At 51.9% G+C, this 27,964-nt stretch overlaps 2 protein-coding genes across 2 annotated transcripts in view; one reads left to right on the top strand and one right to left on the bottom strand.

Annotated features, from left to right (window-relative positions):
• Positions 1 to 37: 37 nt before the first annotated feature.
• On the top strand, positions 38 to 16,465 carry Bnip5 (BCL2 interacting protein 5). Its single transcript, XM_045156088.1, has 11 exons — positions 38 to 620; positions 1,717 to 1,836; positions 5,235 to 5,299; positions 5,493 to 5,736; positions 7,634 to 7,759; positions 10,048 to 10,109; positions 10,303 to 10,552; positions 12,168 to 12,302; positions 13,153 to 13,217; positions 14,653 to 14,916; positions 16,346 to 16,465. Exons 1-11 carry the CDS (start codon positions 38 to 40, stop codon positions 16,379 to 16,381), a joined length of 1,950 nt encoding a protein of 649 aa, XP_045012023.1. The 3' UTR covers positions 16,382 to 16,465.
• Positions 16,466 to 21,554: 5,089 nt separating this feature from the next.
• The window catches only part of Pnpla1 (patatin like phospholipase domain containing 1), a 43,566-nt gene continuing 37,156 nt past the window's right edge, over positions 21,555 to 27,964 (bottom strand). Inside the window, exons 8-11 of the mRNA XM_045156087.1 lie at positions 26,167 to 26,292; positions 22,691 to 22,796; positions 21,749 to 21,754; positions 21,555 to 21,665 (exon numbers count right to left, since the gene is read on the bottom strand). Of these exons, the coding sequence (XP_045012022.1) occupies positions 21,555 to 21,665; positions 21,749 to 21,754; positions 22,691 to 22,796; positions 26,167 to 26,292 (349 nt within the window). The remainder of the gene's footprint in view (positions 21,666 to 21,748; positions 21,755 to 22,690; positions 22,797 to 26,166; positions 26,293 to 27,964) is intronic.

The raw sequence follows: 27,964 nt of genomic DNA, 5'->3' as shown, positions 1-27,964 counted from the left end.
CTCTCCTAAGGGAGCTATTTGTTTTACTTGTAGCCTAATGGAGACCCCAAGGGGCTCAAAGAAGCCTCCAGAAGATAAGAGAACCCAGTCCCTGGACAGGTCACAGCCCCTCAGGCAGGGCCCGGAGTCCCGGAACTGCTGGCATCGGTCACTGCCCTCCAGCAGGCGGGCACTGCGCAGGGCGGCCAGCGATGGGGCCGCGAGGCCTGGGGGTGCAGCTCTGCCTGCGGAGGCCGCCGCCCTGCCTCTGGAGGAGGTGAGGCACTCTCTCCCAAGCCAACAGGGGCCCCAAGAAGACCCCAAGAAGGACAAAATGCCCAGCTGGCTGAAGGCCGTGGTAAACTTTCTCCTGATGAGGACGGGCCTTGAGGAGCCCACAGAAAAGGCCAGAAGGAGGCCCAAGGGAACAGAGGAGCCCACGGAGCCCCGAGAGGAGCCAGCCATCAGGATGAAAGCCCAGGACAAGAGGACTAGCCAAAGAAAACGCGGTCATGGGAAACCTGGTGCTGAGGAACCCAAGGGGGTCCAGGGCCTGGGGGCCCGAGGCCAAGAGGATGCACTGCCCACCTTGCCCATGGCCACCTGTGCCAAGGAGATGGACCTGGGGCTGGCTCGCAGGGGTGAGCAGACCACAGGTTCCTGGGGGTCATTCCGCTGTCCTGTCCTGAGGCCCAGGGGCCCTGAGCTTTCTCCCTAAATCTCTCAGCAGAGAGCAGACATGGACCGTGGGGGGCATTTGTGTGAGGTCAAACAGCTCCATGAGCTGTGCCCTTGAGGCCAAACATCAGCCATTGCGCCATTCTGCAGACTGGACGCCTTGGTGGCTGTCCTCTCTCCGAGTCCTTGTCTTTTTCTTTCTCTTCTTCTCTTTCTCTCTCTTTGTCTTTCTTTCTCTTTCTCTTCCTCCTCCTCCTTCTCCTTCTTCTTCTCAAATCCACAAAAACAAAACAAAAATAACAAGGAGTCAAGTTGCTCATCTCCTGGGTAGCGTGGCTCACATGAAGGTGCTTGGCACACAACGGCTGGCAGCGTTAGGCACTCTGAGATGTGAGGAAGGTGAGGAGCTGCGCAGGGCAGGGGAGCCCGCCTCGCACCCCACTGTCCCCTGGGCGGCACGGCTCCGTCCAGGCCTGGCTCTGTCGGGAAACTGCTGTGTGGTTTTTCGGCCAGTGGCTGCCCTGGACTCTTTCTGGTTGGTGAAGGAGAGAACAGGTCTCCAGGTGCCTTGCTAGCTGGTTCTGTTGCCCAGTGGCCGGGTGACTGCTCCTCTGCTTCCATGGCGGGGCCTTGGCCTTGGCCTGGAGGCATGGAGACAGAGTGCCAGTGCCCTCAGGCTTTGACAAGAAGGCGACTTCAGGGAGATCTTGTGGGCGGGGAGCCTGGCCTGAGGCAGCCCTGTTTCAAACCAGACATCCTGACTTTGGTTAGGCGTGGGGCTGGCCACAGCCAGGCCCGTTGCTCTGTGAAGTTGGGGACCACTCTCAAGTGTGGATCAGTGTCAGAAGAATGTCTGTTTTTCTTGGTTTTTCGAGGCAGGGTCTTGCTCTAGCTCAGGCTGACCTGGAATTCACTATGTAGTCTCAGGGTGGCCTCGAACTCATGGCGATCCTCCTACCTCTGCCTCCCGATTGCTGGGATTAAAGGCGTGCGCCACCACGCCCAGCTCAGAAGAGTGCCTTTGATGGAGGCTCTCATTCACGCACTCGTTTGTTTCAGGGAGACCATGTTTAGAACTCCCCCACACTGCGCGCATCGAAGGAGGTGACGCCGGACCCTCTGATGGTTCTTCCCAAGCTGTAGGTCCCTCGTCAGAAGAGGACCTTGGAAAACCTGACCGTGAGTTCAAATTGCCAACACCCTTTTTTGCCTATGTGCATGTCACTGTCACCAAATGAGAAGGGCTACGGTGTATGGCCGCAGACACCTGGAAGGGTGACTCTCAAAGTGAGCACGGGAATTTCCCTGCCCATTCTGTGCTCCTGGTTAGGTGTACTTATTCTACCGTCAAATAGCAGGGAGGCCTGCGTACTAGAAGGGCTTCTGGCAAAGCACTACTGCCTAAAGATTGTTTAAAAATACAGGGCCTGGAGAGATGGCTCTGCAGTTAAGGTGCTTGCCTGCAAAGCCAAAGGACCCAGGTTTGATTCTCCAGGACCCATGTAAGCCAGATGCACAAGGGGGCGCATGTGTCTGGAGTTTGTTTGCAGTGGCTAGAGGCCCTGACACACACATTCTTTCTGCCTCTTTCTCTCTCAAATAAATGGAAAAAAAAATAGACAGGCCTGGTGGCGCACACCTTTAATCCCAGCACTTGGGAGGTAGAGGTAGAAGGATCATTGTAAGTTTGAGGCCACCCTAAGACTACATAGTAAATTCAGCCCGAATAAAAAAAAATATATATATATATACACATATATACATACATATACATGTATATATATGTATGGTCTGGGGTAGTGGTGTACATCTTTAATACCATCTCTTCAGACCTATATAGCCATTTCTTATTGGAAAGCTATTAGTACTGATTTGTTAGGAGTGATATTGGTATCATGGTTGTGTATGAAACTGGCTTTATTTCATTTTTCCCTAAGAACATGTATACATGCATGCACGTGCTCATGTGTATAAAGGCATGTGTGTAGATGCACACACACACACACACACACACACACACACACATGTTGGGACCAGAGAAGAACCTCAGGTGGCATCTTCAGAAACGCTGTCCACCTTTGTGTAGAGTCTCTCACTGGCCTGGCGCTCACCCAGGAGGCTGCGCTGCATGGCCAATGAGCACTAGGGATCTTTCTGCCTCTGCCTCCCCAGGGCTGGGATTACAGGCATGCACCACCACGCATCTGGAGTTCGTTTTCAGTGGCTGAAGGCCCTGGTGCACCCATTCTCTCTCTGCCTCTTTCTCTCAAATAAAAATTTTAAAAAAAGTATATTTGTAGATGGATGGATGGGTGGATGGATGGATAGATAGATAGATAGATGGAGGCGTGAGCACCACACCTGGCTCACAAACCTCTTACTCTTATTTATTTACTTATTTGAAAGAGAGAGAGTTCAAGAACACAGCAGGGCCTTTTGCCGCAGCAAAAGTACTCCAAATGCATGTGCCACTGTGTGCATCTGTCTACTGGGGAGCTGAACCTGGGATGTCAGGCTTTATAAGCAAGTGCCTTTAGTAACTGAGCTATTTCTCCTGCCGTGTGTGTGTGTGTGTGTGTGTGTGTGTGTATGTGTGTGTGTGTGTATTTAGGTAGGATCTCACTGTAGCTCAGGCTGGCCTTGAATTCAGTGATCCTCCTACCTCAGCCTCTTGAGTGCTGCTGTGATTAAAGTCATGCACCACCACACTCAGACAGAGCAGCCGTATTTTCAAAGCTAGAGCAGGGCTGGAGAGATGGCTTAGGGGTTAAGGCACATGCCTGCGAAGCCTAAGGACCGATGTTCTATTGTTGAGGACCCACGTAAGCCAGACGCACACGGTGGCGCCAGCGTGTGGAGTTCATCTGCAGTGGCTGGAGGCCCTGGTGCACCTATTCTCTCTCTCTCTCTAATAAGTAAATAAATAAATGAAAATAAAATCTTTAAAAGCTAGAGCAAGCAAGAGCCATGCGGCAGCCAGAGGGAATAACCAGAAGGCAGTTTGTAGGTCATTTTGTGGAACGTTTAGTTACGTCACAGCTAATGATTTCTTACCCGAGAGGACACGCCCTTGTCGGCTGAGTCACGGCACGAGAAGCCAAACAGGATTTGTGGGTGAGAGGGCAGAGAGTAGGGGCGAGGGCGGCCCTGCAGCCAGCCCGCCCAGCAAAGGGACTCTTGTTTGTATAGCTTTTGTGAAAATTGCCCGTTGGAAGCTGGCAGAGGCCAGACTGGGCACACTGTCCTTGGGTGAGGCCAACCGGAGCTACTGGAGGAAGAACTTGTGCTGTGTGTGGCTGCTCTTAAAGGCTTGGGGTGCAGTGAGGGCAGCAGTGTGGCAAGCTGCCCTGAGCCAGCTGATGCCCTTCCCTCTGCGCCTTGGGTGGGGCTGGAATCTGCCGTTTCTCTGCACTAGAAACCTGCAGGTTGGACGATCACTTGGCCTTTCAGTGTTTCTGGCCAGGCATGGTGGCCCATGCCTTTAATCCTGGCACTCGGGAGGCAGAAGACCTCATGAGTTCTAGGCCACTCTGAGACTACGTAGTGAAGCGGAGTGTTTCTAATCCTGTCCCTTTAGGGGAAGCTCATCAGCAGTTATGATCCACATCTCTCTCTCCTTTTTAATATTATTATTTTTCTTTCTTTCTTTCTTTATTTTTTGTTTGTTTTTTCAAGGTAGGGTTTCTCTCTAGCCCAGGCTGACCTGGAATTCACTATATAGTCTCAGGGCGGCCTTGAACTCATGGTGATCCTCCTACCTCTGCCTCTCTAGTGCTGGGATTAAAGGCGTGCACCACTGCGTCCAGATATTTATATTTATTTATTTATTTGAGATAGTGAGAAAGAGAGGAAGAGGTAGATAGAGAGAATGGGTGCGCCAGAGCCTCTGCCTGCTGCAAATAAACCCCAGATGCATGTGCCACCTTGTGTACCTGGCTTTACGTGTGTCCTGGGGAATCAAACCTGGGTCCTTTGGCTTTGCAGGCAAATGCCTTAACCACTAAGCAAGCTGTCTCTCCAACCTTTATTTATTAGAGAGAGAGAAAGAGTGTGCGAGAATGAATGAGAATGGTCACATCAGGGTCTCTTGGTGCTGCAAATGAACTCCAGGTGCATGCTCCACATTGTGCAATGGGATTTATGTGGGTACTGGTGAATCAAACCAGGGCCAGCAGGCTTTGCAAACAAGTGCCTTTAACCACTGAACTACGGCCCCAGCCCATGATCCACATTTCACAGGGAAGGGGATAGAGGTGGAGACTTAGCCAAGGGTGTGTGCACCTCACAGAACTCACAGATCTGTGAAATTCAAAGGCATAGCAGGGTATAGGTGGGATATGCCCGGAATTCCCAGTATAAAATGGGCTTTGGCTCACAACCCTCCCCCTGTGGTTCAGCCAATCCTCTCCCAGAAGAACAGGCCTGGGACGGGTGGTGTCTTTGCCCTGCACAACCCAAGGAGTATTCTGGGCCCCTCACCTGGCGACAGCGCGGCCACGTTGGTGTCAGAAGTCCAGGGCAGGAGTGGAGCACTCTCTCTGCACTCCGGGGTGATGGGTGTGCACGCTCTCTTCCAGCGGACGAGGTCATCCGGAGGATCGTGGAATTGCTCAAGAAAGCAGGAGACCACTTGGAAGAAGAGGTGAGGAGCAAGCTTCCCAACACAGGGCCGCTGCCTCTCCTGGTTCGTTCCCCACCAGTCCTTCTCCAGTCCCTGCACCGCCCCCCCAACCCACGCACCACCCTGGGATTTGGGGGCTGTGTTCACGTGGGGCAGCTCTTTCCCTCTATTTAAGGTGAGTGGCCTGACTCGGTTTGCCTCTTCTCACCCGCAGCAAGGACAAGCCCCTCTAAGAGAGGTGACTTCACAAAACCCAACCCCGGGGTCCAGGAGGAAATCCCAAGAGAAGAGGTCCAGCCTCAAGAAAGCTTTCTCCTTCAGAAAGCCTGGCTTGGAGGAGCTCAGGAGGACAGGCCCGGCCGATGCCCCCAGCCCAGAAACCCGGCCACCCAAGAGGCCAGGCTTCTTGCCCCTGTGTGTTGGTGGCCACAGGACCTGCTCCACCTCCAGCAGCCATGGTGAGCAGGCTCTGTCAGTTGCCATAGCGACAATGCAGCTGCCTCCAGCTCTGGAACCTTCCCAGGGCTGGGAGTGGGTAGCCTCGTTCTGACATTCACACTTGGCCTTAAGTAAGCAGTGTGGGAGAGAGCTGCACCGGGGTGGGGGAGGGGTGGAGAAGGACTGATGGACGATCTCCCACACACAATCTCTTAGGTGCAGGCAGCCCACTGGAGGGGGATTCTGTACAAGGGTCTCCACCTACCCACGCCTCTGCAGCCAGAGGGTTGGCAAAGACTTGGGTTCCCAACAGCAGTATGTCACCCTCCCTCTCTGCCTCAGATTTCTGGCTGTTTTCTGATTGCATATCTGTGTGTCATCCTTCCGTTCACTTAGGAACTGTGTGCATAATGATACCTTTAGGCTAGGGAGGTGGCTCAGTGGTAAAGGGCCTGCCTCGTAAACATGACAACCTGAGTTCGATCCCCAGAACCCACATAAAGGCTGAATGTGATGGCAGGTGCCTGTAACCTCAGCACTGGGGAGGTGGAGATGGAGCTCCACGGCTCACTGGCCAGCCAGTCTGGCCTAAAAGGTGAGCTCCAGGCTGAGGTAGGAGGACCACCATGAGTTTGAGACCAGCCTGGGACTACAGAGAGAGTCCCAGGTCAACGTGGTCTACAGTGAGACCCTGTCTTGGAAAAACAAACAAAAAACAAAGAGGTGGATGACATTCCTGAGGTGTCCTCTGGCCTCACCATGTGTGCATGCCCATGCACACACACACACACACACACACACACACACACACACGTGCTCACATGACCACATGTATAACCACACCCCTTACACAAATACAAATTAAAAAAAATAGTGGGCTGGAGAGATGGCTTAGTGGTTAAGTCACTTGCCTACAAAGCCACAGTACCCAGGTTCAATTCCCAAGGACCCACGTAAGCCAGATGCACAAGGTGGTGCATGCATGTGGAGTTTGTTTGCAGCAGCTGGAGACCCTGGCACGTCCGTTCTCTGTCTCTCCCTCCCTCTGCCTCTTTCTTGCTCAAGTCAATCAATTAATTATTTAAAAAATAGTAAAAAAAAAAATGCAGTGATATGTCATGGTCAGGTGGCCTATCAAAGCTAGAGCCAGAACTAGTGGAGGAAAGGATGGAATTGTTTCAAGTACTGGCCTGACAGGTTACCTTGACCAAGGTTAACTTCTGGCTTAGAGAGGAGGGTATCCCAGGGCCCAGGTCTCCAGAAGAGGGATTTCAGGTCACCAGAGGGAGGCTGTCGTTCAGGGAGAAGTTCCAGCCATGGTCCTGCCTATTACTGGCTTGGATCAAGCTAGCACGATGGCAGAAGTTTAAGAAACCACAACAAATAAAGAAAAAAAGAAAGAAAGAAAGAAATCACAGGCAGGCTGGAGAGGTGGCTTAGCAGCTAACATGCTTGCTTGCTTGTGAAGCCTGAGAACTCATGTTCAAATCTCCAGGTCCCACGTAGCCAGATGCACAGTGATGTAAGCGTGCAATGCCGCACGTGTGCACAAGGGGGCGCACGCATCTGGAGTTCATTTGCAGCAGGATGAAGGCCCCGGCATGTCCATTCTCTCTCTCTCTCTCCTCTCTCTCTCTCTCTCTCTCTCCTTCTTTCTCTCAAAATATTGATGATAATGTTACTATTAAAAAAGACCACAAAGAAGAGGCAGTAAGCTCAGGAAAGCCTGTTGTGTGGAGGTGCAGAGAGGCAAGATAGCTTAATTGTAATCCCTGAACTGGAGCCCAGGCACAGCACAGCACAGCACAGGCCCAGTGCCATGCGTCCCGGCGCTCCTCCCTAGGGTCAGCAGCTGCTGGGCATAGCCAACAGCCGCAGGTTGAAGCAGTGCACCTGCCATGCCACTCTGCTCTCCAGGTTCAGAAGCACCCAGCCTCCATGAGGTCTTGTCTCCAGACGACGATGGCCCACGTCCCTCTGAACGTCCCACCCAAGGTGGTTGCCAAAGACCCTCAGAGTTGCCGGACAGAGCCTCAGAATCCAGTGAGTGCCCTGTTTCTTGGGGGAACCTGGCCTGACTCATGCCCCCCCTTGAGGAAGAGAAACTAATGCCAGGAGGATGGGGCGGTTGAGGCCCTCCAGACCCCCTCTGGGAACTGCAGCCTGGGGAGGCAGCTTTGCTTCTGGCCTCGGTTTCTGCACCTACAAGGTGACGCTTGGCGTAGGACTTCCTCGCGAGGGCTGTCGGAAGCTCTAGGTGAATTAGGCCTCTAGGGCCTTGGGGACAGAGGCTGTTTGCAGCCTGCTCTTGTGAGCTGCTGCTCACTGTTGCTGGAGCGCCTGCTTGAGAATGGGGTGAAGAGGCCTCCGAGGGCTTGGGAGCAGAGAAGGGGAGCGCAGAGAAGGGGAGCTCAGAGAAGGGGAGCAGAGAAGGGGAGCGCAGAGAAGGGGAGCTCAGCCATCGGAAAGCGCTCTTACACTCACTGCAGGCAAAGCCAGGCTTGGTGTCCATTGTCATGTCTGCACATCTGGAAAGGTTGTCTTTATTGTTATCTAAAAAAATATTTTTAATTACTTGTTTGTGAGATATTTGTATGTGGGCTGGAGAGATGGCTTAGCGGTTAAGCGCTTGCCCATGAAGCCTAAGGACCCAGGTTCGAGGCTCGATTCCCCAGGACCCACGTTATCCAGATGCACAAGGGGGCGCACGCATCTGGAGTTCATTTGCAGTGGCTGGAGGCCCTGGCACACCCATTCCCTTTCTCTCTCTCTCTCTCTCTCTCTCTCTCTCTCTCTCTCTCTCTCTCTGTCACTCTCAAATAAATAAACAAAAAAAATTAAGAAAAAGAGAGATTTGTGCGTGTGAAATGAGAGGAAGGGAGGGAGAGAGAGAGAGAATAGGTGTGCCAGGGCCTCCAGCCACTACAAACAAACTCCAGACACATGCACCACTTTGTGCATCTGGCTTTATGTGGGTTCTGGGGAATTGAACCTGGGCCATCAGACTTTGTAAGCAAGTGCTTCAACCTCTGAGCCAGCTCTCCAGCCCAAAAAATATTTTTATTTGTCTGTTTGCCAGGGAGAGAGGTGGGGAGGGAGGGAGAATGAATGAATATGGGTGTACCAGGGCCTCTTGCTGCTGCAAATGAACTCCAGACACATCAGCTGGCTTTATATGGGTACTGGGGAACTGAACCTGGGCCAGCAGGCTTTGCAAGTAAATGCCTTTTAACTGCTGAGACATCTCCCTAGCCCTATTTTATTTATGAAACAGAGTCTGGCTGTGTAGCTCAGGCTGGCCTCAAGCTCACTATTGTCCTGCCTCAGCCTCCAGAGAGCTGGGATTTCAGGCATGGGCTCCCACACCAAACTGATCCTACAGTTAACGATCCTGCCTTTCCCTATGTAATATGATTATTTTAAATATTTAATTTTTAAAAGTTATTTGAGAGAGAGAGAGAGAGAGACGGCATGCCAGGGCCTCTTGCCACTGCAAACAAAATCCAGGCATATGCGCCACCTTGTACATCTGGCTTTATGAGAGTACTGAGGAATTTAACCCAGGCTGGCAGGTTCTGCAAGCAAGCACTTTTGACTACTGAGTCATATCCCCAGCCCTAATATGACTTTTATAGAAAATGTTCTTTGAGGGCCGGGCATGGTGGTGCACACCTTTAATCCCAGCACTTGGGAGGCAGAGGTAGGAGGATCGCTGTGAGTTTGAGGCCAGCCTGAGACTACATAGTGAATTCTAGGTCAGCCTGGGTTAGAGTGAGACCCTACTTCGAAAAACAAAACAAAACAAAACAAAAAGAAAAAGGGCTGGAGAGATGGTTTAGTGGTTAAGGCACTTGCCTGCAAAGCCTAAAGATCCATGTTCAACTCTCCAGATCCCATGTAAGACAGATGCACAAAGGTGAGGCAAGTGCAAGATCGCACACGCCCACTAGGTGGCGCAAGCGTCTGGAGTTTGCAGGGGCTAAGGCCTGCCAGTTCACTCTGTCTCTCTCTCTCACTCACTCACTCTAAATAATAATAATAATAATATAATAATAATAATAAGTGCCTAGAAAAGGAGTTGGGAAGGGCGTACAGTGCTGAGATGAGGAAGGCGCAAGCTGAGGGACCAGGTCCCTTTTTCCTCAGGCAGAGCCACATCTAGCCCAAGGCTCCTGTTGGTGAGAGGCAGTGATGCTCCAAGGACCCCCGCTCTGATGCGCTCACAGCACCCTGGAGCGGCCCTGGCTATGCAGGCCTGGCCCCCTGGGAATGAAGGCTGGCCCTGGAAGGCGTTTTGTAAGCAGCTCAGTCTTTTTTTTTTTTTTTTCCAGGAGAATTCATGCAGCAGATTCTCGTCCTACTCAAAAGTACGGAGGAACCGGAGGGAGAGCAGGTGAGGGAGCCGCCCCCACCTCCAGCCACTTCTGCCCCTTGGGACCTCAGACCACCCCTCTCTGCTGCTTCTGAAAGCCCCTGCCAGCTCCAGACCACACTCTCCTTGGGGGTCACACCCACTAGCCCTCAGCTCACTTGCAACCTCCTCAAAGTCAGGGGCCCTGACTCAGTTTCCCTCTTCTTTCCCATAGCCACCTCGAGTCCAGGAGGCAGAGGTGGCTCTAGAAAGCCTGGCCCCAGCCTGCAGGAGGAAATCGCAGGAGAGAAAGTCCAGTTTCCGCAGAGCTTTTTCCCACAAGAAACACATCTCCAAGGAGTCCAAGAGAATGGAGGCTGCCGAGGCTTCGAGAACCGCGGGTCCAGAAGCTCGGCCACCCAGGAAGCACAGCTTTCTGCCCCTGTGTGTGGGTGGCCACAGGGCCTCTGTCCCTAGCTGCTCAGGTTAGCAGGTCCGCTGTTGCTGTGGCAACAGAGACAGGCTTCCATCGTGTGCTCTCTGATCTGGGCAGAGTTGGGGGGCAGAGGAGAGACCCCATCCCCAGAGTCACCCAGAAAGCCAACCAAAATAGACCCTGGTTGGTAGGCAGAAAGTCTAGCCTGGCTTGCATGCTTTGACTGCAGTGACGCATGGGTGACTCCTGTGTGCCACTGACCCATATCTGACCTCGCAACCCGTGAGGCCTGTCTTCTGACTTCCACTTGGCACCCAGGGGAGAGGTGAAGTCCAAGCAAGCTGACTGGGGTCTCAGGGTCAAAGGGGAAGGGGGACCCAGTGCTCATGCCACGCTTTTGTTTTTTAAAAAAAATATTTGTGCTGGAGGGATTTCAGAACTTTTCTTTCCTCCACAATTCCCTCCACTGCACAGTCTGGAATAGTATAGTTAAAAAAAAAATAGCATGAGGGCTGCAGAGATGACAGCAGTTAAGGTGTTTGCCTACAAAGCCAAAGGACCCAGGTTCGATTCCCCCAGGACCCACATAAGCCAGATACACAAGGGGGTGCATGCGTCTGGAGTTCGTTTGCAGTGCCTGGAGCCCCTGGCACGCCCATTCTCTCTCTTTCTCTCCCTCTTTCTCTGTCAAATAAACAAATATATATATATACATATATATATTAGGTTTTTCAAGGTAGGGTCTCACTCTAGCCAAGGCTGACCTGGAATTCACTATGTAGTCTCAGGGTGGCCTTGAACGCACGGCGATCCATCTACCTCTGTGAGTGCTGGGATTAAAGGCGTGTACCACTATGCCCAGCCTCATCAATAAATATTTTAAACATTTAAAAAATATTTTAAAGCTGGATGTGGTGGCACACGCCTTTAATCCCAGCACTCGGGAGGCAGAGGTAAGAAAATTGCCTTGAATTCAAGTCTACTTTGAGACTACATAGTGAATTCCAGGTCAGCCTGGGCTGGAGTGAGACCTTACCACAAAAACAAAAACATATGTGTGTGTGTGAGAGAGAGAGAGAGTGAGAGAGAGAAAGAGAGAGAGGCAGGCAGACAGAGCACCACAAACAAACTCCAGACGCATGCATCCCCTTGTGCATCTGGCTTATGTGGGTCCTGCGGAATCAAACCTGGGTCCTTAGGCTTCTTAGGCAAGCACCTTAACCACTAAGTCATCTCTGCAGCACTCATGCTATTTTTTTTTTAAGTACACTATTCTAGACTGTGCAGTGGAAGGAAGAAAAGTTCTGAAATTCCTTCTGAGGTGGGGTGGGGCTCAGCGGGGAGGACCCAGCCAGATGTAAAAAAAAAAATAAAAATCTGGGCTGGGGAGATGGCTTGGCGCTTAAGCGCTTGCCTGTGAAGCCTAAGGACCCCGGTTCGAGGCTCGGTTCCCCAGGTCCCACGTTAGCCAGATGCACAAGGGGGCGCACGCGTCTGGAGTTCATTTGCAGAGGCTGGAAGCCCTGGCGTGCCCATTTTCTCTCTCTCCCTCTATCTGTCTTTCTCTCTGTGTCTGTCTCTCTTCTGTCTCTCTCAAATAAATAAATAAATAAAAATTAAAATAAATAAAAATAAAAATCTCACACCGAGTCTTTCCCAAGCAGATCCAGAGGACCTGGAGTTCCGCGAGCCGGCAGCTGCCCTGGGAGCACAGGCTGCTGCTGGCTTAGAAGCCGCCTCCCCGGCTGGAAGCCACACTCCAGATGAGGAGCCTTGGCTGGAGGGAGCCCCTGAATCCAGTGAGTACCGCCTCCTCCACCTTGGGGGCGTCTCCTCTGCTCAAAGCCAAGGCTGAGAGAAAATGGAAAGCACTCGGGAGACCCTGCACTGGGGAGGGGGTGGGGAGGCGCCCTTTGCATGGGGGCTGCTGGGCTCGTGTCTGTTCTGTGAGCCGCGGCTTGATCTTCCACCTTGGGCTCCTCAAGCGCATCATATGAAACCCCAGCTCGCTGTGCCCTCACAGTCAGCGGAAGGTGGGCACGCGGGGCTCTCTTTGCGGCTGCGGGAAGGGGACAGTTGGGAGTATTTGTCGATCTCACTGGCATGGACGTTTCTACCACCGACAGTTTGTCCCGACTGGCCCGGCAGGTGTTTGTTGGTGACCCTCGCTCACAGCAGCAGAACTCGAACTCGGGTTCTGGCTAGCAGCTCCTATGCCTTCAGAGACTGGGAGGTTTCGGTTTTCCCACCTGTCCCGTGCAGCTTAGCGAGGTCGCAGGCCAAGGTTCCCCCCAAACTACTACCCACGCGAAGCTGGTCAGGCCCCAGCGCTGGTGGAGGGAAGTGTCGCCCTCACTCATTGCAACTGATGGGTTATTAAGAATGGCTGGGCTGGGGCCCGGCGTGGTGGCGCACGCCTTAGCCCAGCACTCAGGAAGCAGAGGTAGGAGGATCGCCGTGAGTTTGAAGCCAGCCTGAGACTGCAGAGTGAATTCCAGGTCAGCCTGGGTGAGAGCGAGACCCTACCTTGAAAAAAAAAAACAAAAAAAACCCGAAAACTAAAAAAGGAAAAGTCTGTGCCGATGCAGCGTTCTGTCGTGGGGGCAAGGCGTCACCTCCTCATCCTCTCTTCATCCTCCCTTTTTGCAGAGGAGCTCATGATACACAGGCTGGTGGCCCTTCTACTAGAGGTGGATGGCGAGTTAGGGAACCAGGTGAGCAGCCCTTGGTCCTCCCCACTGCTGGGGTTCTACCTTCCTGACCCTGAGACGTAGGTTTAGTCCCCGCCTCCAGGTGACCTTGGTCACGTCCTTTGATCTCTCTGAGCCTCAGTTTCCTCTTTTTTTTTTTTTTTTTGATTTTTCGAGGTAGGGTCTCACTCTAGCCCAGGCTGACCTGGAATTCACTATGGAGTCTCAGGGTGGCCTTGAACTCATGGCGATCCTCCTACCTCTGCCTCCCGAGTGCTGGGATTAAAGGCGTGCGCCACCACGCCCGGCTAGTTTCCTCTTTTGTAAGCTTAGTGTCTATGTAGAAAACGCAGACACGTGGCAGATAGGTGAATGTTAGTTTAAAGTAGCCCAGTGTTGGGGATGGAGGGATGGCTTCATGGTTAAGGCTCTTGCCTGCAAAACCAAAGAACCCAGGTTCGGTTCCCCAGGACCCACATAAAGCCAGCTGCACAAGGTGGCCCATGCATCTGGAGTTCATTTGCAGTGCCCTGGTGTGCCCATTCTCTCTCTCTCAAATTAAATAAATAAATAAATGATAAAATAATCCAGTGTTCATGTGGAACCATGGCTTCCCCCAGCCTGAAAGCCCAGTTTGGAGGTCAAGTCTCCCTTTGCTCCCTCTAATCCTGCAGCTCAACCCCTTGGCTGCAAGGTCCCGTTCCATGCTATCATTAGCCACACCCGTGAGTTGCTGTGACCTTCCTTCCAGCAGAAGGTTCGCTGCCTGCTCAGGTTGACACCCAGGTCCCACGTGTGTGGGGGTTGGCTCCTTACTCACGTCTTGCTAAACCCCAGTCACTAGTACTGTATCTCATTGCCCAGTACCCCAGAGCCACTCTGGCAAGATCCACATGTCATGGTTCCCCCAAGAACAGCCTCCTCTAGTGACCGTTGGGAGTGGGTGCGTGAAGACCCTCACTGGGAGGCACTTTGTATGTATGTGTCGCCCTTGCCCCGAGGCCTCACCTCATTTCCCATCAACATGTCTGGGATCAGTTCACAAAGAAATTACCTGCACCCAAGTCCTTCCTTGTCCCTGAGTGTGCCCCAGGGACACCCACCTCCATGTCCTGGAAGGAGCTGGTTGGCGGAGCCTTGAAGTGACACTAGATGTTTAGCATAGGTTGTCTCGTTTCTACCCCCCAACAATCCTAGGGAAGAATTCTTATTGCTCCCATTTTACAGATGGCCACACAAAGGCTCAGAGGGTCATGTTCTATCAAGCACTGGTTATGCGTCTAACCACCCGCTCTTTGCTTTCCCGCCTTGTCCTGCTGTGAGCTGGGCTTGGCAGCCGTGAGGCTGGGTGGTGGAGGGGTGCCATGAAGGGGAGCTCACCCAGGGCACCAGGGAGCAGGCTGGGGAGGGAGGCACTCCGCCAGCCACGCTAAGAGCCTGCCTTCACCTCTCTCTCCAGATCCGGCGGCACCCCAGCTTCAAAAGATTCTTGTATAAGTTCTCGGATGCGTCCCTCAGGAAGCTGGTGACCGTCCTGTACGAGCAGAAGGCCCGTGTCCCCAAGGGAGATGGAAGCCTCGCCAACAGCCCCTCACCCTGTGCGTTTGGCTTGCTCAACAAATTCAGCGGCAGCCACGGCTGCGCCATCTGCAGCCTCATGCGCTCCAGGGGCCAGTACAGTGGACACAGTTACGCCCACTTCCTGTCCAGGAAGACCCAGCTGGTGAGAGAGGGCAGGGAGGCCCTGGCATGAGTGACAACAGGTGTAGTCTACGCTGGGGTCTACCGACTCCCCCTCCCCTGCTCAGTTAGAACTTTCAGGGTCCGGGTCAAATGCCGCCTCCGGGCTGCAGTGTTCAGTGACCCTTCTAAACCACGACGACCTCCTCCTAACCCTTGCAGCTTGACCCCCATAGTTAGCATCTTCTTGATTCCACCCCAGTCTGCAAGTATGGGTCCACGTGCACATTTTTATCAGTAAACAGATTTTTTAATTTAAAATTTATTTTATATACTTTTCACTTTAAAAATATTTATTTATATATGTATTTATTTGTAAGCAGAGAGAGAGAGACAGAGAGAGAGAATGGATACACCAGGGCCTCCTGCCACTGCAAATGAACTCCAGACACTTGCGTCACTTTTTGTGGCTGCCTCTATGTGGGTACTGGAGAATTAAACCCAGGCCGTCAGGCTTTTCTAGCAAGTGCTTTTAACCACTGAGCCATCTCTCCAGCCTCTGTATTTATTTTTATTTATTTATTTATTTATTTATTGTTTTTGAGGTAGGGTCTCGCTTTAGCCCAGGCTGATCTGGAATTCACTATGTAGTCTCAGAGTGGCCTTTAACTCATGGCGATCCTCCTACCTCTGCCTCCCAAGTGCTGGGATTAAAGGCGTGTGCTACCACTATGCCTGGCTAAATAAACTATTTTTTTCTTAGCCCAGGCTGGCCTCAAACTCCTGATCCTCCTGCCTCTGCCTCTTCAGCAATTTCCTACCAGGGTGCGCCACCACAACCAGCAAATAAACTATTTTTAAGAAAAAGAATTATGAAGCCGGGCATGGCGGTGCACACCTCTAATCCTAGCACTTAGGAGGCCGAGGCGGGAGAATCGGGGAAGTTTTAGTTCTGGTATCAGTTTCCCTAACTCCATCTTCGGGTTTTACTAATCATTCATCCATCCGTCTGTTCATTCGTCTCTTCACTCGCAAGTTCAACCAGTAGATTTGGACTTGCCCCACCTGCTGCTCTGGGAGGAGCTGGAGGGCTTCTGTCCTCAAAGTCTCCATTCTCTGGTGGAAGAGACAAAAGTTTGCCGATAACATTACGTAGCAGTCATGTGCCAAAGGAGTAGGTGCTGAGGCTAGAGAAGCAGGCTGCACCCAGGAGGTCCAGAACGCGGCAGGGGCTGGCTCTGATGGTCGGAGGTGGGCGGGTGAACACTGACCAGAGGGGCTACCAGAGCAAAGACACAGAGGTAGTGCCGGTGTGGGGTATTGGGGGGGCGGGTAGGAAGGCTGTTGCTTGCAGCATGGGACCCACGTGTGTGTGTGTATGTATAGATATACATGTGTGTAGTATGTGTATAGATATGTATATATATTTGTATGTGTGTGTATGTGTATATATATTCCTGTTCTACCCCCAGGACACCATAAGTCAGGACCGGCAGAGCCCAGACTGAAGGTCACAGCCCACACTCCAGCTTCCTCGGAGCAGCCCACCGTTGGCAGCGCTGACCGGAAGACCCTGAAGATGCCTTGGGCTGCTCCCGTCCCTGCTTCCCAAACATGCCTGGAGACCGGAGCGGACCACCATCCCGAACGTGCTCAGTGTTCCGGAGAATGGCTTCTTTTCCTGACTACGCTGGACCCAGAGGCCATGTTGGGGAGTCAGGCCGGATGGGGTTCACCTGCTGAACTTGTGGCAGACCTGAGCACAGCTCCAGACTTCCTGGCCCTTGGGCCCAACTGTACCATGAGGATCTGACTGACATCTCCCCAGAGTTCGCTCTGAAGGAGTCTTGGTTTTGAAAATAATTTAATCCCCAGATGGGCATCTGTGTGACACGCCATATATTAAGTTGGTCAGTAGTGCCTAATTCTTGTATGAGTCTGTGAAGGTCTGCAAGCCCCGGAGGTAGAAGGACCTATCGGATGGGGACCCCCGATCTCCCAGATCTTCTACCCCTGAGTCCTGTAATTCCGTAACCAGAAATGCACCTGCTCCCTTGCACCTCCCCCTTCTCATGGGGTTGACTGAGAGTCAGTGAGAAACTGGATTGGAAGAGTTCTGAAAGTTATCTAGTACCATATCTGTGTTTGATTTTTTTTTTTTTTTTTTAAAGGTAGGGTCTTGCTAGAGCCCAGGCTGACCTGGAATTCACTATGTAGTCTTAGGCTGGCCTCGAACTCACAACAAATCCTCCTCCTGAGTGCTGGGATTAAAGATGTGCACCACCACACCTTTTGTTTGTTTTGAGATTGGTCTCACTATCTAACACAAGCCAGCTTCCAAATCTCAATTCTCCTTCCTCAGCTTCCTATGTCAGGCCTCCCATTGAGGGAGAGAAAGGCAGGATATGGAGGTGCTGGGAAGGGCTGGCCTCAAACCTGGGATAACATATCAGAAGTTCAGCTACAAAAATTCTGAAGGTTATCTGGTTTTTATTCACTTCTGAGAAGCGAGGTGAGGTGCGTGTTTTATGGATTCATTCATGTGCCCTGGAGAACACGGCACCAGAATTCTGAAATGAAGAGCACCTTTTGTATATAGGTTTGTTTGTTTTTTTTTTCCTTTTTCAGTTACGCTTGAGACAGGATCTTGCTATGTTGCCTAGGCTGGCCTGGAACTTGAAGTGATTGTTTCTCCGCCCCCTCCCCCACCCCCGCCACCCCTAGTGCTGGGAATAAGGCGTGTCCCACCTCGCCTAGCTGCGCATAATTTGTTTGGAGTGATATCTTCTAAGCTGTCAGAGTATTTGGTATGAGTTCCTGATGCTGGCATCCGACTCTCATTTTTGTACTGTTTTTTTTTTTTTCTTTATGTTTTACTTGAGCCAATAAAACAGTTGAGTCACTTGGACTGTGATCTGGGTCATTTCAGTGAAGGTAGGGTGGAAGCCTCTTGGTCCCCGCATGGGGTTCTGTCTGGGTCCTCCCAAGGTGGCTCCTCCCTTGGTGACAACTTGCTGAGGCAGGAACAAAGTCTCCTGGACAGGCTGGTCAGGAGAACTGGGGTTTTAGTTCATCACATCCCAGGCTCGTGAGGTTGGAGACAAGAGACTTGCCTTCCTGATCCTCTTAGGTTAAAAAGAAAAATTGGGGGCTGGAGAGATGGCTTAGTGGTTAAGGTGCTTGCCTGAGAAGCCTAAGTACCCATGTTTGACTCTCGATCTACGTTAGCCAGACACACAAAGGTGAGGCAAGCACATGGTCGCACATGCCCACTAGGTGGCGCAAGCATCTGGAGTTCAGTTGCCTGGTGGCGCCAACTCTCTGCCTAACAAAAAAAAAGTTTGGCATGTGAATGTGTGTGTGTGCTGTGTGATATGTGTGTGCATATTTATATATGTGTATGTGCAGTGCGGTGTGTGTACATTTATATGTGTGTGTGCCATGTGACGTGTGTGTAGGCCAAAGGTCGGTGTTGGGTATCATCCTCTGTTGCTCTTCATCTTTTCTTCCTTTCTTTTGGTTTTTCGAGGTAGGGTTTCACACTGCCCCAGGCTGACCTGGAACTCACTATGTAGTCTCAGGATGACCTGGAACTCACTGTGACCCTCCTACCTCTGCCTCCCAAGTGCTGAAATTAAAGGCGTGCACCACCATGTCTGGCTTCCATCTTTTTAAAAATATTTTATTTACTTGAGAGAGAGAGAGGCAGGTAGAGAATGGGCGTGCCAGTGCCTCAAGCCACTGCAAACAAACTCCAGACACACACACCCACCTTGTGCATCTGGCTTTACATGGGTACAGAGGAATTGAACTCCAGTCCTTAGGCTTTGCAGGCAAGTGCCTTCACCACTGAGCCATCTCTCCAGCCCTCCGCCTTCTTTTCTGAGGCAGGATTATTGATTTGGATGCAGAGCTCACTGATTCAGCTAGCCTAGATGGCCAGGTTGCCTAAAGATCCCGTGTCTCCAGTTCCTAAGAGCTGGGATTGCAGCCACACCAGGAAATCATGTAGGTTCTGGGGGTCGAACCCAGGTCCTCACACTTTTATCTGTGGGCTGGAGAGATGGCTTAGTGATTAAGGTGCTTGTCTGCGAACTCTAAGGACCCAGGTTCGATTCTTCAGTACCCAAAAAGGCCAGATGCACAAAAGGGGCACATGCACTTGGAGTGTCTTTACCGTGGCTGGAGGCCTTGGCATGCCCATTCTCTCTCCCAAAAACATCTTCTCTGCAGAAGGGAGTTAAAGGCCTCCATTTCCTCCCTAACAACACACAGATGACTTCATTTCAAGCCATGTGCGCATGCCCCACCCTTTGATGGTTAGCCTAGTGCTGTGAGGAGAGAAGAAGGCAGCCTTATCCTCACCTCATAGAGGAGGAAACTGAGGCTCAGAGATGTGTGTTCAGGTCACACAATTAGCTACAGGCAGACCCAGACCAGGACCAAGCTCTGGGGCCTCCTGCTTAATCCATTATTTTTATTCTATTTTATTGGTTTATTTGGGGGCAGGCTCTCACTCTAGCCCAGATTGACCTGGAATTCCCTGTGTAATCTCAGGCTGGCCACATATTCACAGCGACCCTCCTACCTCTGCCTTCATGGCGCTGGGGTTAAAGGTGTGTACACCACGCCCAACTTAGATTATTTAACCAACATTTTGCTAGGCCACCTATGTACCACATATGATGCTAATTCTGTGGGTTACACAGACACAAAAGGCACAGCTGGCGCCCGGAGGAGGCCCACAGGTGGAGTGGGCATCGTGCCAATAAGTGTAGATAGAGTGGACACAGGCTGGGACTCACCCACATCATGGACTTCTGAGGACATTGAGTGGAAGGGAGGGTAGAATGCTTAGAAAGTGGACAATGAGGGCTGGAAGGATGGCTTAGTGGTAAAGCACTCGCCTGCAAAGCCTAAGGGCCCAGGTTTGACTCCCCAGATCCCACATAAGCCAGATGCACAAGGTGATACATGCATCTGGAGTTTGATTACAGTGGTTGGAGGTCCTGGTGCACCAATTCTTTCTTTCTGCCTCTCTCTCACTCACTCTCTCTCATTTAAAAAAGGCCAGTCTGTAGGGCTGCTTAAAAAAAAAAAAAAAGAGTGGACAATGACCCCGGAGTGGTGGCGCATGCCTTAATCCCAGCACTTGGAAGGCAGAGGTAGGAGGATCACCGTGATTTCAAGACCACCCTGTGTGGTGGTTTGATTCAGGTGTCCCCCATAAACTTAGGCATTCTGAATATTAGTCTCCCCAGCTGATGGCAATTGGAAATAAAAGACTCCTGGAGGTGGTGTATTGTTAGGGGCAGGCTTATGGGTTTTATGAGTTTTACAGCCAGTTTCCCCTTGGCAGTAATTGGCACACTCTCCTGTTGCTATTGCCCACCACCAGGGGGTGATGTCCACCCTCTGTTCATGCCATCATTTTCCCTGCCATCATGGAGCTTCCCCTTGAGCCTATAAGCCAAAATAAACCTCTTTTTTTTTTTTTTTTTTTTTGCCCCACAAGCTGTTCTTGCTTGGGTGATTTCTACCAGCAATGCAAACCTGACTGCAACACCCTGAGACTCCATAGTGAATTCCAGCTCAACCTGGGCTAGAGACCCTACCTCCAAAAACAAAGAAAGAAGAAAAAAAAAAAAGAAAAAAGGAAGGCAATCTTCCTCCTACCTCCGCCTCCCGAGTGCTGGGATTAAAGGTGTGCGCCACCACGCCCGGCTTATAAATTATTTTTTAAAAACAGCTAATGGGAGGATTTTTTTAAAATTTGGCTTACATTCTTGAAGGGAAGCCCCGTGACATGAGCAGAGGCTGGACGTCAGCTCTACCACAGCAGGTGGACAACAGCAGCAGGAGAGTGAGCCAAGTAACACTGGAAAGCTAGGGGCTCGTGAACCTCCAGGTCCATGGCGACAACGCACCTCCTTCAGCAAGGGTCCACCTCTGAATTGCCAGCAGCTGGGAACTAAGCATTCAGAACACACAAGTTGACAGGGGATATCTGATCCAAACCACCACATTACCTTTTGGAAAATATTAGTTATCATAGTTGTCTATTCCTCTTTAACCCCTAATAAACATATGTTGCTCAAAGTGAACTTGAATGAGTCATTCTTTGGCCTGTCTGCTTGGGACAGATGTTAATTTTACATGTCCCTGAGGGACAACAAGCCTGCAGGCAGAACCAGCTGCATGGAGAGGGGACATTTGGTCTCCCATTTGGTCCTTAACATCTCCCACTACATCCCCAAGACTTCAGAAGTCCACAGTGGCCAGTCTCCATGGACTGCACCATGGACTGGCACCCTTGGTGGAGGGGTGTTGAAAGACCCTGAGGTTAGGGGTCAGGCCTCCTCCTTTGAGTGACCCCAGGGAACAGTTTGGGGTGGGTCCGTTGATTTCACATGGAGACTTCAATGCACTGTGAGAGTCAGAGACAAGGCTGAAGAAACCCTTGGACACAAGTGGAAACAGGGATGTGCGTCCCTGGCCCCATCAATCTGGTCCCTGAGTTTTGCTCATGAACAAGCAGGCAGGATGGCCCAGGCCAGCTCGGAGACAGGTTCAGGGTCCAGCCCATTTGGAGGGGCGACGCCGTGAGTTCTCCACGTCCATCTGTCCATCCAGAGAAGGGTGGCGGGAGGGCAGCAAGGACAGCAGACAAGGACATGGACCCTAGAGGAAACGGGCCCTCTGCAGCACGGGTGGAAGGGTGGCAGCAGACGTCACCCAGGTCCTGGCAGGCCTTGGGCAGGAAGGCCTGGGGGGCAGCGGAGGGGGCCGGGCCTGGGGGGCAGCGGAGGGGGCCGGGCCAGGCTCCAGGTCCTCAGCGTCGCTCCTGCCGCCACTCAGGAGTTCTGTCGACTCACAGCTTCCTGGGGAAAGGACGCAGAGTCATCATTTTGGAGGTGCCCTGCTGGGACGCCCTAAGCTTTACTTCTACTTGAGACGTCCCTTCCAGCTTGTGTTCCCCGAGGCAGCCCTGAACAAGTCTCTGGCCCCATGACAGCCCATTTTGGTGCGTGGAAATTGGAAACACGAGTTTGTTCCACAGAGCTGTATTATTGCAGGGTCTGTGCTGATCTGCAGAAGGATTTTCTACCGGGAGGTGATAGAAGAATGCTTGAAATGTCAGTTTATGACAGTTGATTGCTACTTGGTTTTTGGGAAAAAAAATATTTTCTATTTTGAGAGAGAGAGAGAATGGGTGTGCCAGGGCCGTCAGCTGCTGTGAATGAATTCCCGATGCGTGCGCCCCCTTGTGGCACATGTGACATTGCATGCTTGCGTTCCCGTGCGTCTGGCTACATGGGATCTGGAGATTAGAACATGAGTTCTTAGGCTTCGCAGGCAAGTGCCTTAACCACTAGGCCATCTCTCCAGCCTTGAAAACATATTTCTATTTATTTGAGATGGGGGGAGGGGAGAGAATGGGTGTGTCATGGCCTTTGGCCACTGTAAATGAACCCCAGACATATGCACTACCTTGCACATCTGGCTTTATGTGGGTAATGGGGAAACAAACCCAGGCTGGCAGGCTTTGTAAGCAAGAGCCTTTAACCACCGAGCCATCTCCCCAGCCCTGGAGCACAGGTTTTTTTGGGGAGTTTGGTATGGCCTCCAGAGCTCTAGGTACAGTTGTGTGGGGAAAGATTCTCTATGAACAACGTCATGGGCAAACATGAGCGTGTGACTGACTGTAGCTGGGGAAAAGCAGGGCACACATGAAGCTGGATGACAGGTCCGGGGACGTTACCGCCTCCCTGGACAGGCAGGGTCACCCTTGGGAGACACCCTGAGAAATTACATACCTCAGAGCAGCTGTAGTCGTGGATCCAGCAGGGATGAGACCTGTAGGTGAGCCAAACTGTCTCGGAAGCGGAGAGCAGAGGGAAGTCGAGCGGGCAAGGAGCAGACCTGCTGCGAGAAGCCAGGGATACACACATGAGGAGAAAGGAGACGACAGGAGGAGCCAGGCGCCGTGGCGCAGACCTTGAATCCCAGCACTCGGGAGGCGGAGGTAGGAGGATCGCCGTGAGTTCAAGGCCACCCTGAGACTCCATAGTGAACTCCAGGCCAGCCTGAGTTAGAGTGAGACGTTGCCTTGAATAAATAAATAAATAAGAAGAGGAGTCCAAAGACCCCATCTTGTCCTGCTGGGTCACCCTGGGCCAAGTTGCTTTTCCCTCTGGGAAACTGTAAGGCCTTGCAGAATGCACCTCACGGAGTTACACATTTTTGTAGTTGTCAGATGGGTCGCCTTGCTGGGTCAAACCTGAGATGACTCCCCAGTGCCACACGGAGGAGGTCTGACCCACACTGGGACTCTGGAACGGGCCTCACCCAGCCCCTCTGTAACCCTCAGCTCACTGCCAGGCCTCCACAGTACTTATGTGCCAAGCTTTGTGGCGCAAAGAAGTTAAGTGACATGCCCGCAGTCACACAGTTGGCAGGTGGCAGAGCCAGGACCCGATCCAAGTTGGCTGTCACCGGAGACACCATGCTGCCCCTAAGAGCGCAGCGGGAGTCAGCAGTCCGGGGCTTAGCCTTCGTGTGTCCTTTGGGAAAGTCGCTTAGCTTAGTGTGTCTCCATTTCCAACTGCCGTTTCCTAGAATGCCCTTCCTTCACCCTCTCCCTGCATCTGACTGATTTCTTCCCATCCTCCTGCCTTCTGCAAGAACTTTCTGGAGCCCTGGGAGGTGAAGGAGCTGCCAGACTCTCCTCAGCGCTCCTAACTGCCCCGAGTCAGCCCATGTCCACCTGGCTCAGTGACATCCTCCCTGCAGGTGCCACAGTCAGTTATTCAGAGGTCCCCGCTGGACCCAAGTATCCACAGGAAATGTTGTTGCTGACCCTGAGGGACCTAGCTCAGAGGGAAGCCACGCCCTGACGGACTCTGCGGGCCACATTTTGGTGCCCCTCACTTCTGAGCCTACCCTACGGGGCTACATAGTTAACTAAATGGGAAACAGACAATTCATGGGTGTCCTGTTTGGTACGATTTGTGGTGGCCCGGGTTGAATGGGGGAGTGCACCGTCGTGGCAGGGAGGTAGGTGCCACTGCACACTGGTTTTTTGTCTGGTTGGTTGGTTGGTTTTCGAAGTAGAGTCTTGGCGATGGCCCAGGCTGACCTGGAATTCACTGTGTAGCCTCAGGATGGCCTTGAACTCGTGGCGATCCACTTACCTCAGCGTCCTGAATACTGGGACTAAAGAGTGAAGAAGCCCTGCCCTGACGGACTGTGTGGCCGTGTTTTGGTGCCCTTCACTTCTGAGCCTACCCTGCGGGGATAAATAATTAACCCAAAGCCATTAACTAATTCGCGGACTAAGGACTAACTATGTAGGACCAAAGATGGGGACCGCCGTGCCAACACACTCTGTTTTTTGTTTTTTTTTTTTAATTTTTATTTATTTATTTGAGAGCAACAGACACAGAAAGACAGATAGAGGAGGAGAGAGAGAATGGGCACGCCAGGGCTTCCAGCCTCTGCAAACGAACTCCAGACGTGTGCGCCCCCTTGTGCATCTGGCTAACGTGGGTCCTGGGGAATCGAGCCTCGAACTGGGGTCCTTAGGCTTCACAGGCAAGCGCTTAACCGCTAAGCCATCTCTCCAGCCCACACTCTGTTTTTATAGGACCTGAGCAATGGCTTTGGATCTGTCGCCTGTCATCATAGCTATAACTGTTATAACTGTCATCATAGCTAGCGGTTGCTTGTCATCCAGCCAACACCAGGACTGGGGACAAATGGGGCTGATGCCATTTGAGCTTATTTTCACCGTGACTTATTTGGAGTGCTATGTGCATGTTTATTTGTGGGGTACGTGAAATGTGTGTATGTGTGTGTGTGTGTGTGTGTGTGCAGATGTATGTACCAGGTGTGCACGTGTGCAGTGTCCTCCGCTATCACATTTCCACTTTGAGAGCGAGTCTCTCCTTGATCCTAGAGCTGCTGGCCTAGGTCATGAGTTCCAGGCCAAAGCTACATAGCTAGACCCTGTCTCAAAACACAAACAAACAGCCAGGCGTGGTGGTGCACGCCTTTAATCCCAGTACTTGGGAGGCAGAGATAGGAGGATCACTGTGAGTTCCAGGCCAGCCTGAGACTGCATAGTGAATTCTAGGTCAGCCTGGACTACGGTGAGACCTCGTAAATTAAAAAAAAAAAAAAAGGGGGGGGCTGGAGGAATGGCTTAGCAGTTAAGGTGCTTGCCTGAAAAGCCAAAGGATCCAGGTTCGAGTCCCCAGGACCCACATAAGCTAGATACACAAGTTGGTGCATACATCTGGAGTTTGTTTCCAGTGGCTGGAGGCTGGAGGCCCTGATGTGCCCATTCTCTCTTTCCCTACCCCTCCACCTTTCTCAAATAAATAAAAATAAAATATATTTTTTTAAGGAGAAGGAGGAAGACAGGGCTGGAGAGATGGCTTGGTGGTTAAGGTGCTTGCCTACAAAGCCAAAGGACCCAGGTTCAACCCCCCAGAACCCACTTAAGCCAGACACACAAGGTGATGCATGCACGTGTGGCTGGAGGCCCCGGCCTGCAATGCTCCCCGCCTCGCCATTAAAAAGAAAAGAAACGCCACTGAGCGTGGTGGCACACACCTTTAGTCCCAGCACTTGGGAGGCAGAGGTAGGAGGATCACTGTGAGTTCAAGACCAGCCTGAGAATACAACTACATAGTGAATTCCAGGCCAGCCTCGGCTAGAGCGAGACCTTACCTTGAAAAAACAAAACAGCTAAGTGTATGCCTGTAATCCAAGTGTCCAGGAGGCTGAGGATTGCAAATTTGAGGCCAGCCTAGGCTACATAGTGAGAACTTCTCAAAGAAAGAGAGAGAGAGAAGATGGAAGCAAAGGAGGAAGGGAGGCAAGAAGGAAAGCTATAGAGGCATAACCCCCACGGATCAGGGCTCTGAGCCGTGCATGTACAACACTCTGGATCCGCAGTGTGGACGGTTAAGCAGGGACCATGCACACTCTTTAGAAGCTAAACGACAGCCCATCAGCATAACTCCTGCTGGCTCGCGAGTGCCTGGTCATTACACTGCACAATGTATGAGCCTGTGTCACCCTGACGCCCCACTTTCCAGGCCAGAAAATGAGGCATGAGAGACAGGATATCCTAACCATGAATACCAAGCAGAACGAAGACTTGTCCGCTGAGCCCACCCGCCCTGGATGGGGCTCCCCGGCGGCACCCCACACTCCATGGCGTGCCCTATGGACGCATCCCAAGCTGCGGCTCCATGCCCGGGGTGAAGGAAGCGTGGCCACTCACTGCATTTTGCCGGCTGCCTTCTTGGACCGAGGGTGTCTCCCAAAGCACTTTCTGGGGGTGCTTGTCTTCTGTTTGCTCTTCTTGAACACCTTGTTCAACCAGTTTGGATCTGTAGCTGGACTCTCCCTGGGCCGAGAGATCAAGGAGATGGCTCAGTAATGACCCAGTGTCTGCTGCCTTCCGGGTCCTGCCCCAGCCCACAAGGTAGCACCCTGTATGGCCAGTACCAGAACACCCTGGCAAGCATTTTCAGTTATTGACAACTATGGCCCTGAGTAATATCAGGCCAACTCCTCAACCAAAGCTCCAATGGACCAGGTTATACACAGGGCAAAGATACTCAGATCACACAGTCATAGCGCGTAATTTATGCCCAAGCTCAGAATTATTAAACTTACATAAGCTACCAAAGTTCTATAGTTAAAATCATACCTGTGAGGGGAGCAGACATATTCTAATAGGTGTATACATTATATAGTGTACACCTTTAATCCCAGCATTCGGGAGGCAGAGGTAGGAGGATCCCCGTGAGCTCAAGGCCACCCTGAGACTACAGAGTGAATTCCAGGTCAGCCTGGGCTAGAGTGAGACCCTACCTCGAAAGACACAAATAACAATAATAGTAACCGGGCTGGGGCTCATATTCTCCCTTGGGCGCATGAAGGTGTGGGAAGGAGGAAAGTGAAGAGAGGATATCATCATGTGAACAGGTATATCCCACAGAGGACTCCGCTGAAGAGGAGGGAAGAGGTGGGTGGACTGTCACCACACAAACTAGAAGGGGACCGAGTGTTTCCCCCAGGAAACTGAAGAGTTAGAAACCTCACTTAGCCGGGCGTGGTGGCGCACGCCTTTAATCCCAGCACTCGGGAGGCAGAGGTAGGAGGATCGCCGTGAGTTCAAGGCCACCCTGAGACTACAGAGTTAATTCCAGGTCAGCCTGGACCAGAGTGAGACCCTACCTCGAAAAACCAAAAAAAAAAAAAAAAAAAAAAAAAAAAAAAAAAAAAGAAACCTCACTTAGCTGGGCCCCCTCTCTGACCAAGGGAAAGAACCTGCAGTAACATGAATTCATGTCCCCCATAGACTCAGGAGGGGTTGTTTTTTTGTGTGTGTTTCTGAGGTAAGGTCTTACTCTATCTCAGGCTGACCTGGAATTCAATCTGTAGTCTCAGGGTGGCCTCGAACTCACGGTGATCCTCCTACCTCTGCCTCCTGAGTGCTGGGATTAAAGGCGTGCACCACCACGCCCGGCTGACTCAGGAGTTTTATTCAAGCTTGTAACTTGGGTTTCCAGCCTCCTGGATGGCAGAGGTGTCACTGAAGGCGGATCCTGGGGTCCAGCCCTAAGGTGTGTTTTAGGGGCGGATCTCTGCAGGTGTGCAGCGTGCTGGAGCTCCGCCTGGGCTTCCTGCTGTTTGGCTGCTGGCTGTGATCTTGCCTGTGGTACTGGCTGGGGGTGTGTCTCTGTGTGGACCTGAGAAAGGGGGCCTGGCCTCTTTCACCACTATGGAACGTCCCCTGGATCTGTCAGCCTGAAACAAACCCCATTCCTCCCATAAACTGTGTCTGTTTGGAAGTTCACCCCGGCAGCGTGGAGCTGGCTGTGACATAGCCCCGCCCGGGGAAAGGAGACACTTACGTCACAAGCGGCGCGCTGCTGGCTTCTTTCTCATTAGCTGGAGATACTGGTGGCTTGGGACGTGAAGTGGCAAGAGACTCTCTGGCTACAGTGAAAATATAGGAAGCGTGAGTGAGCTGGGGTGTGGAAGTGTGCTTAAAAACAGCAATGAGGGCG

This window comes from Jaculus jaculus, chromosome 8, assembly GCF_020740685.1.
Source record: "Jaculus jaculus isolate mJacJac1 chromosome 8, mJacJac1.mat.Y.cur, whole genome shotgun sequence".
Lineage (NCBI taxonomy): Eukaryota > Metazoa > Chordata > Mammalia > Rodentia > Dipodidae > Jaculus > Jaculus jaculus.
This window is presented reverse-complemented; position numbering and strand designations above follow the sequence as displayed.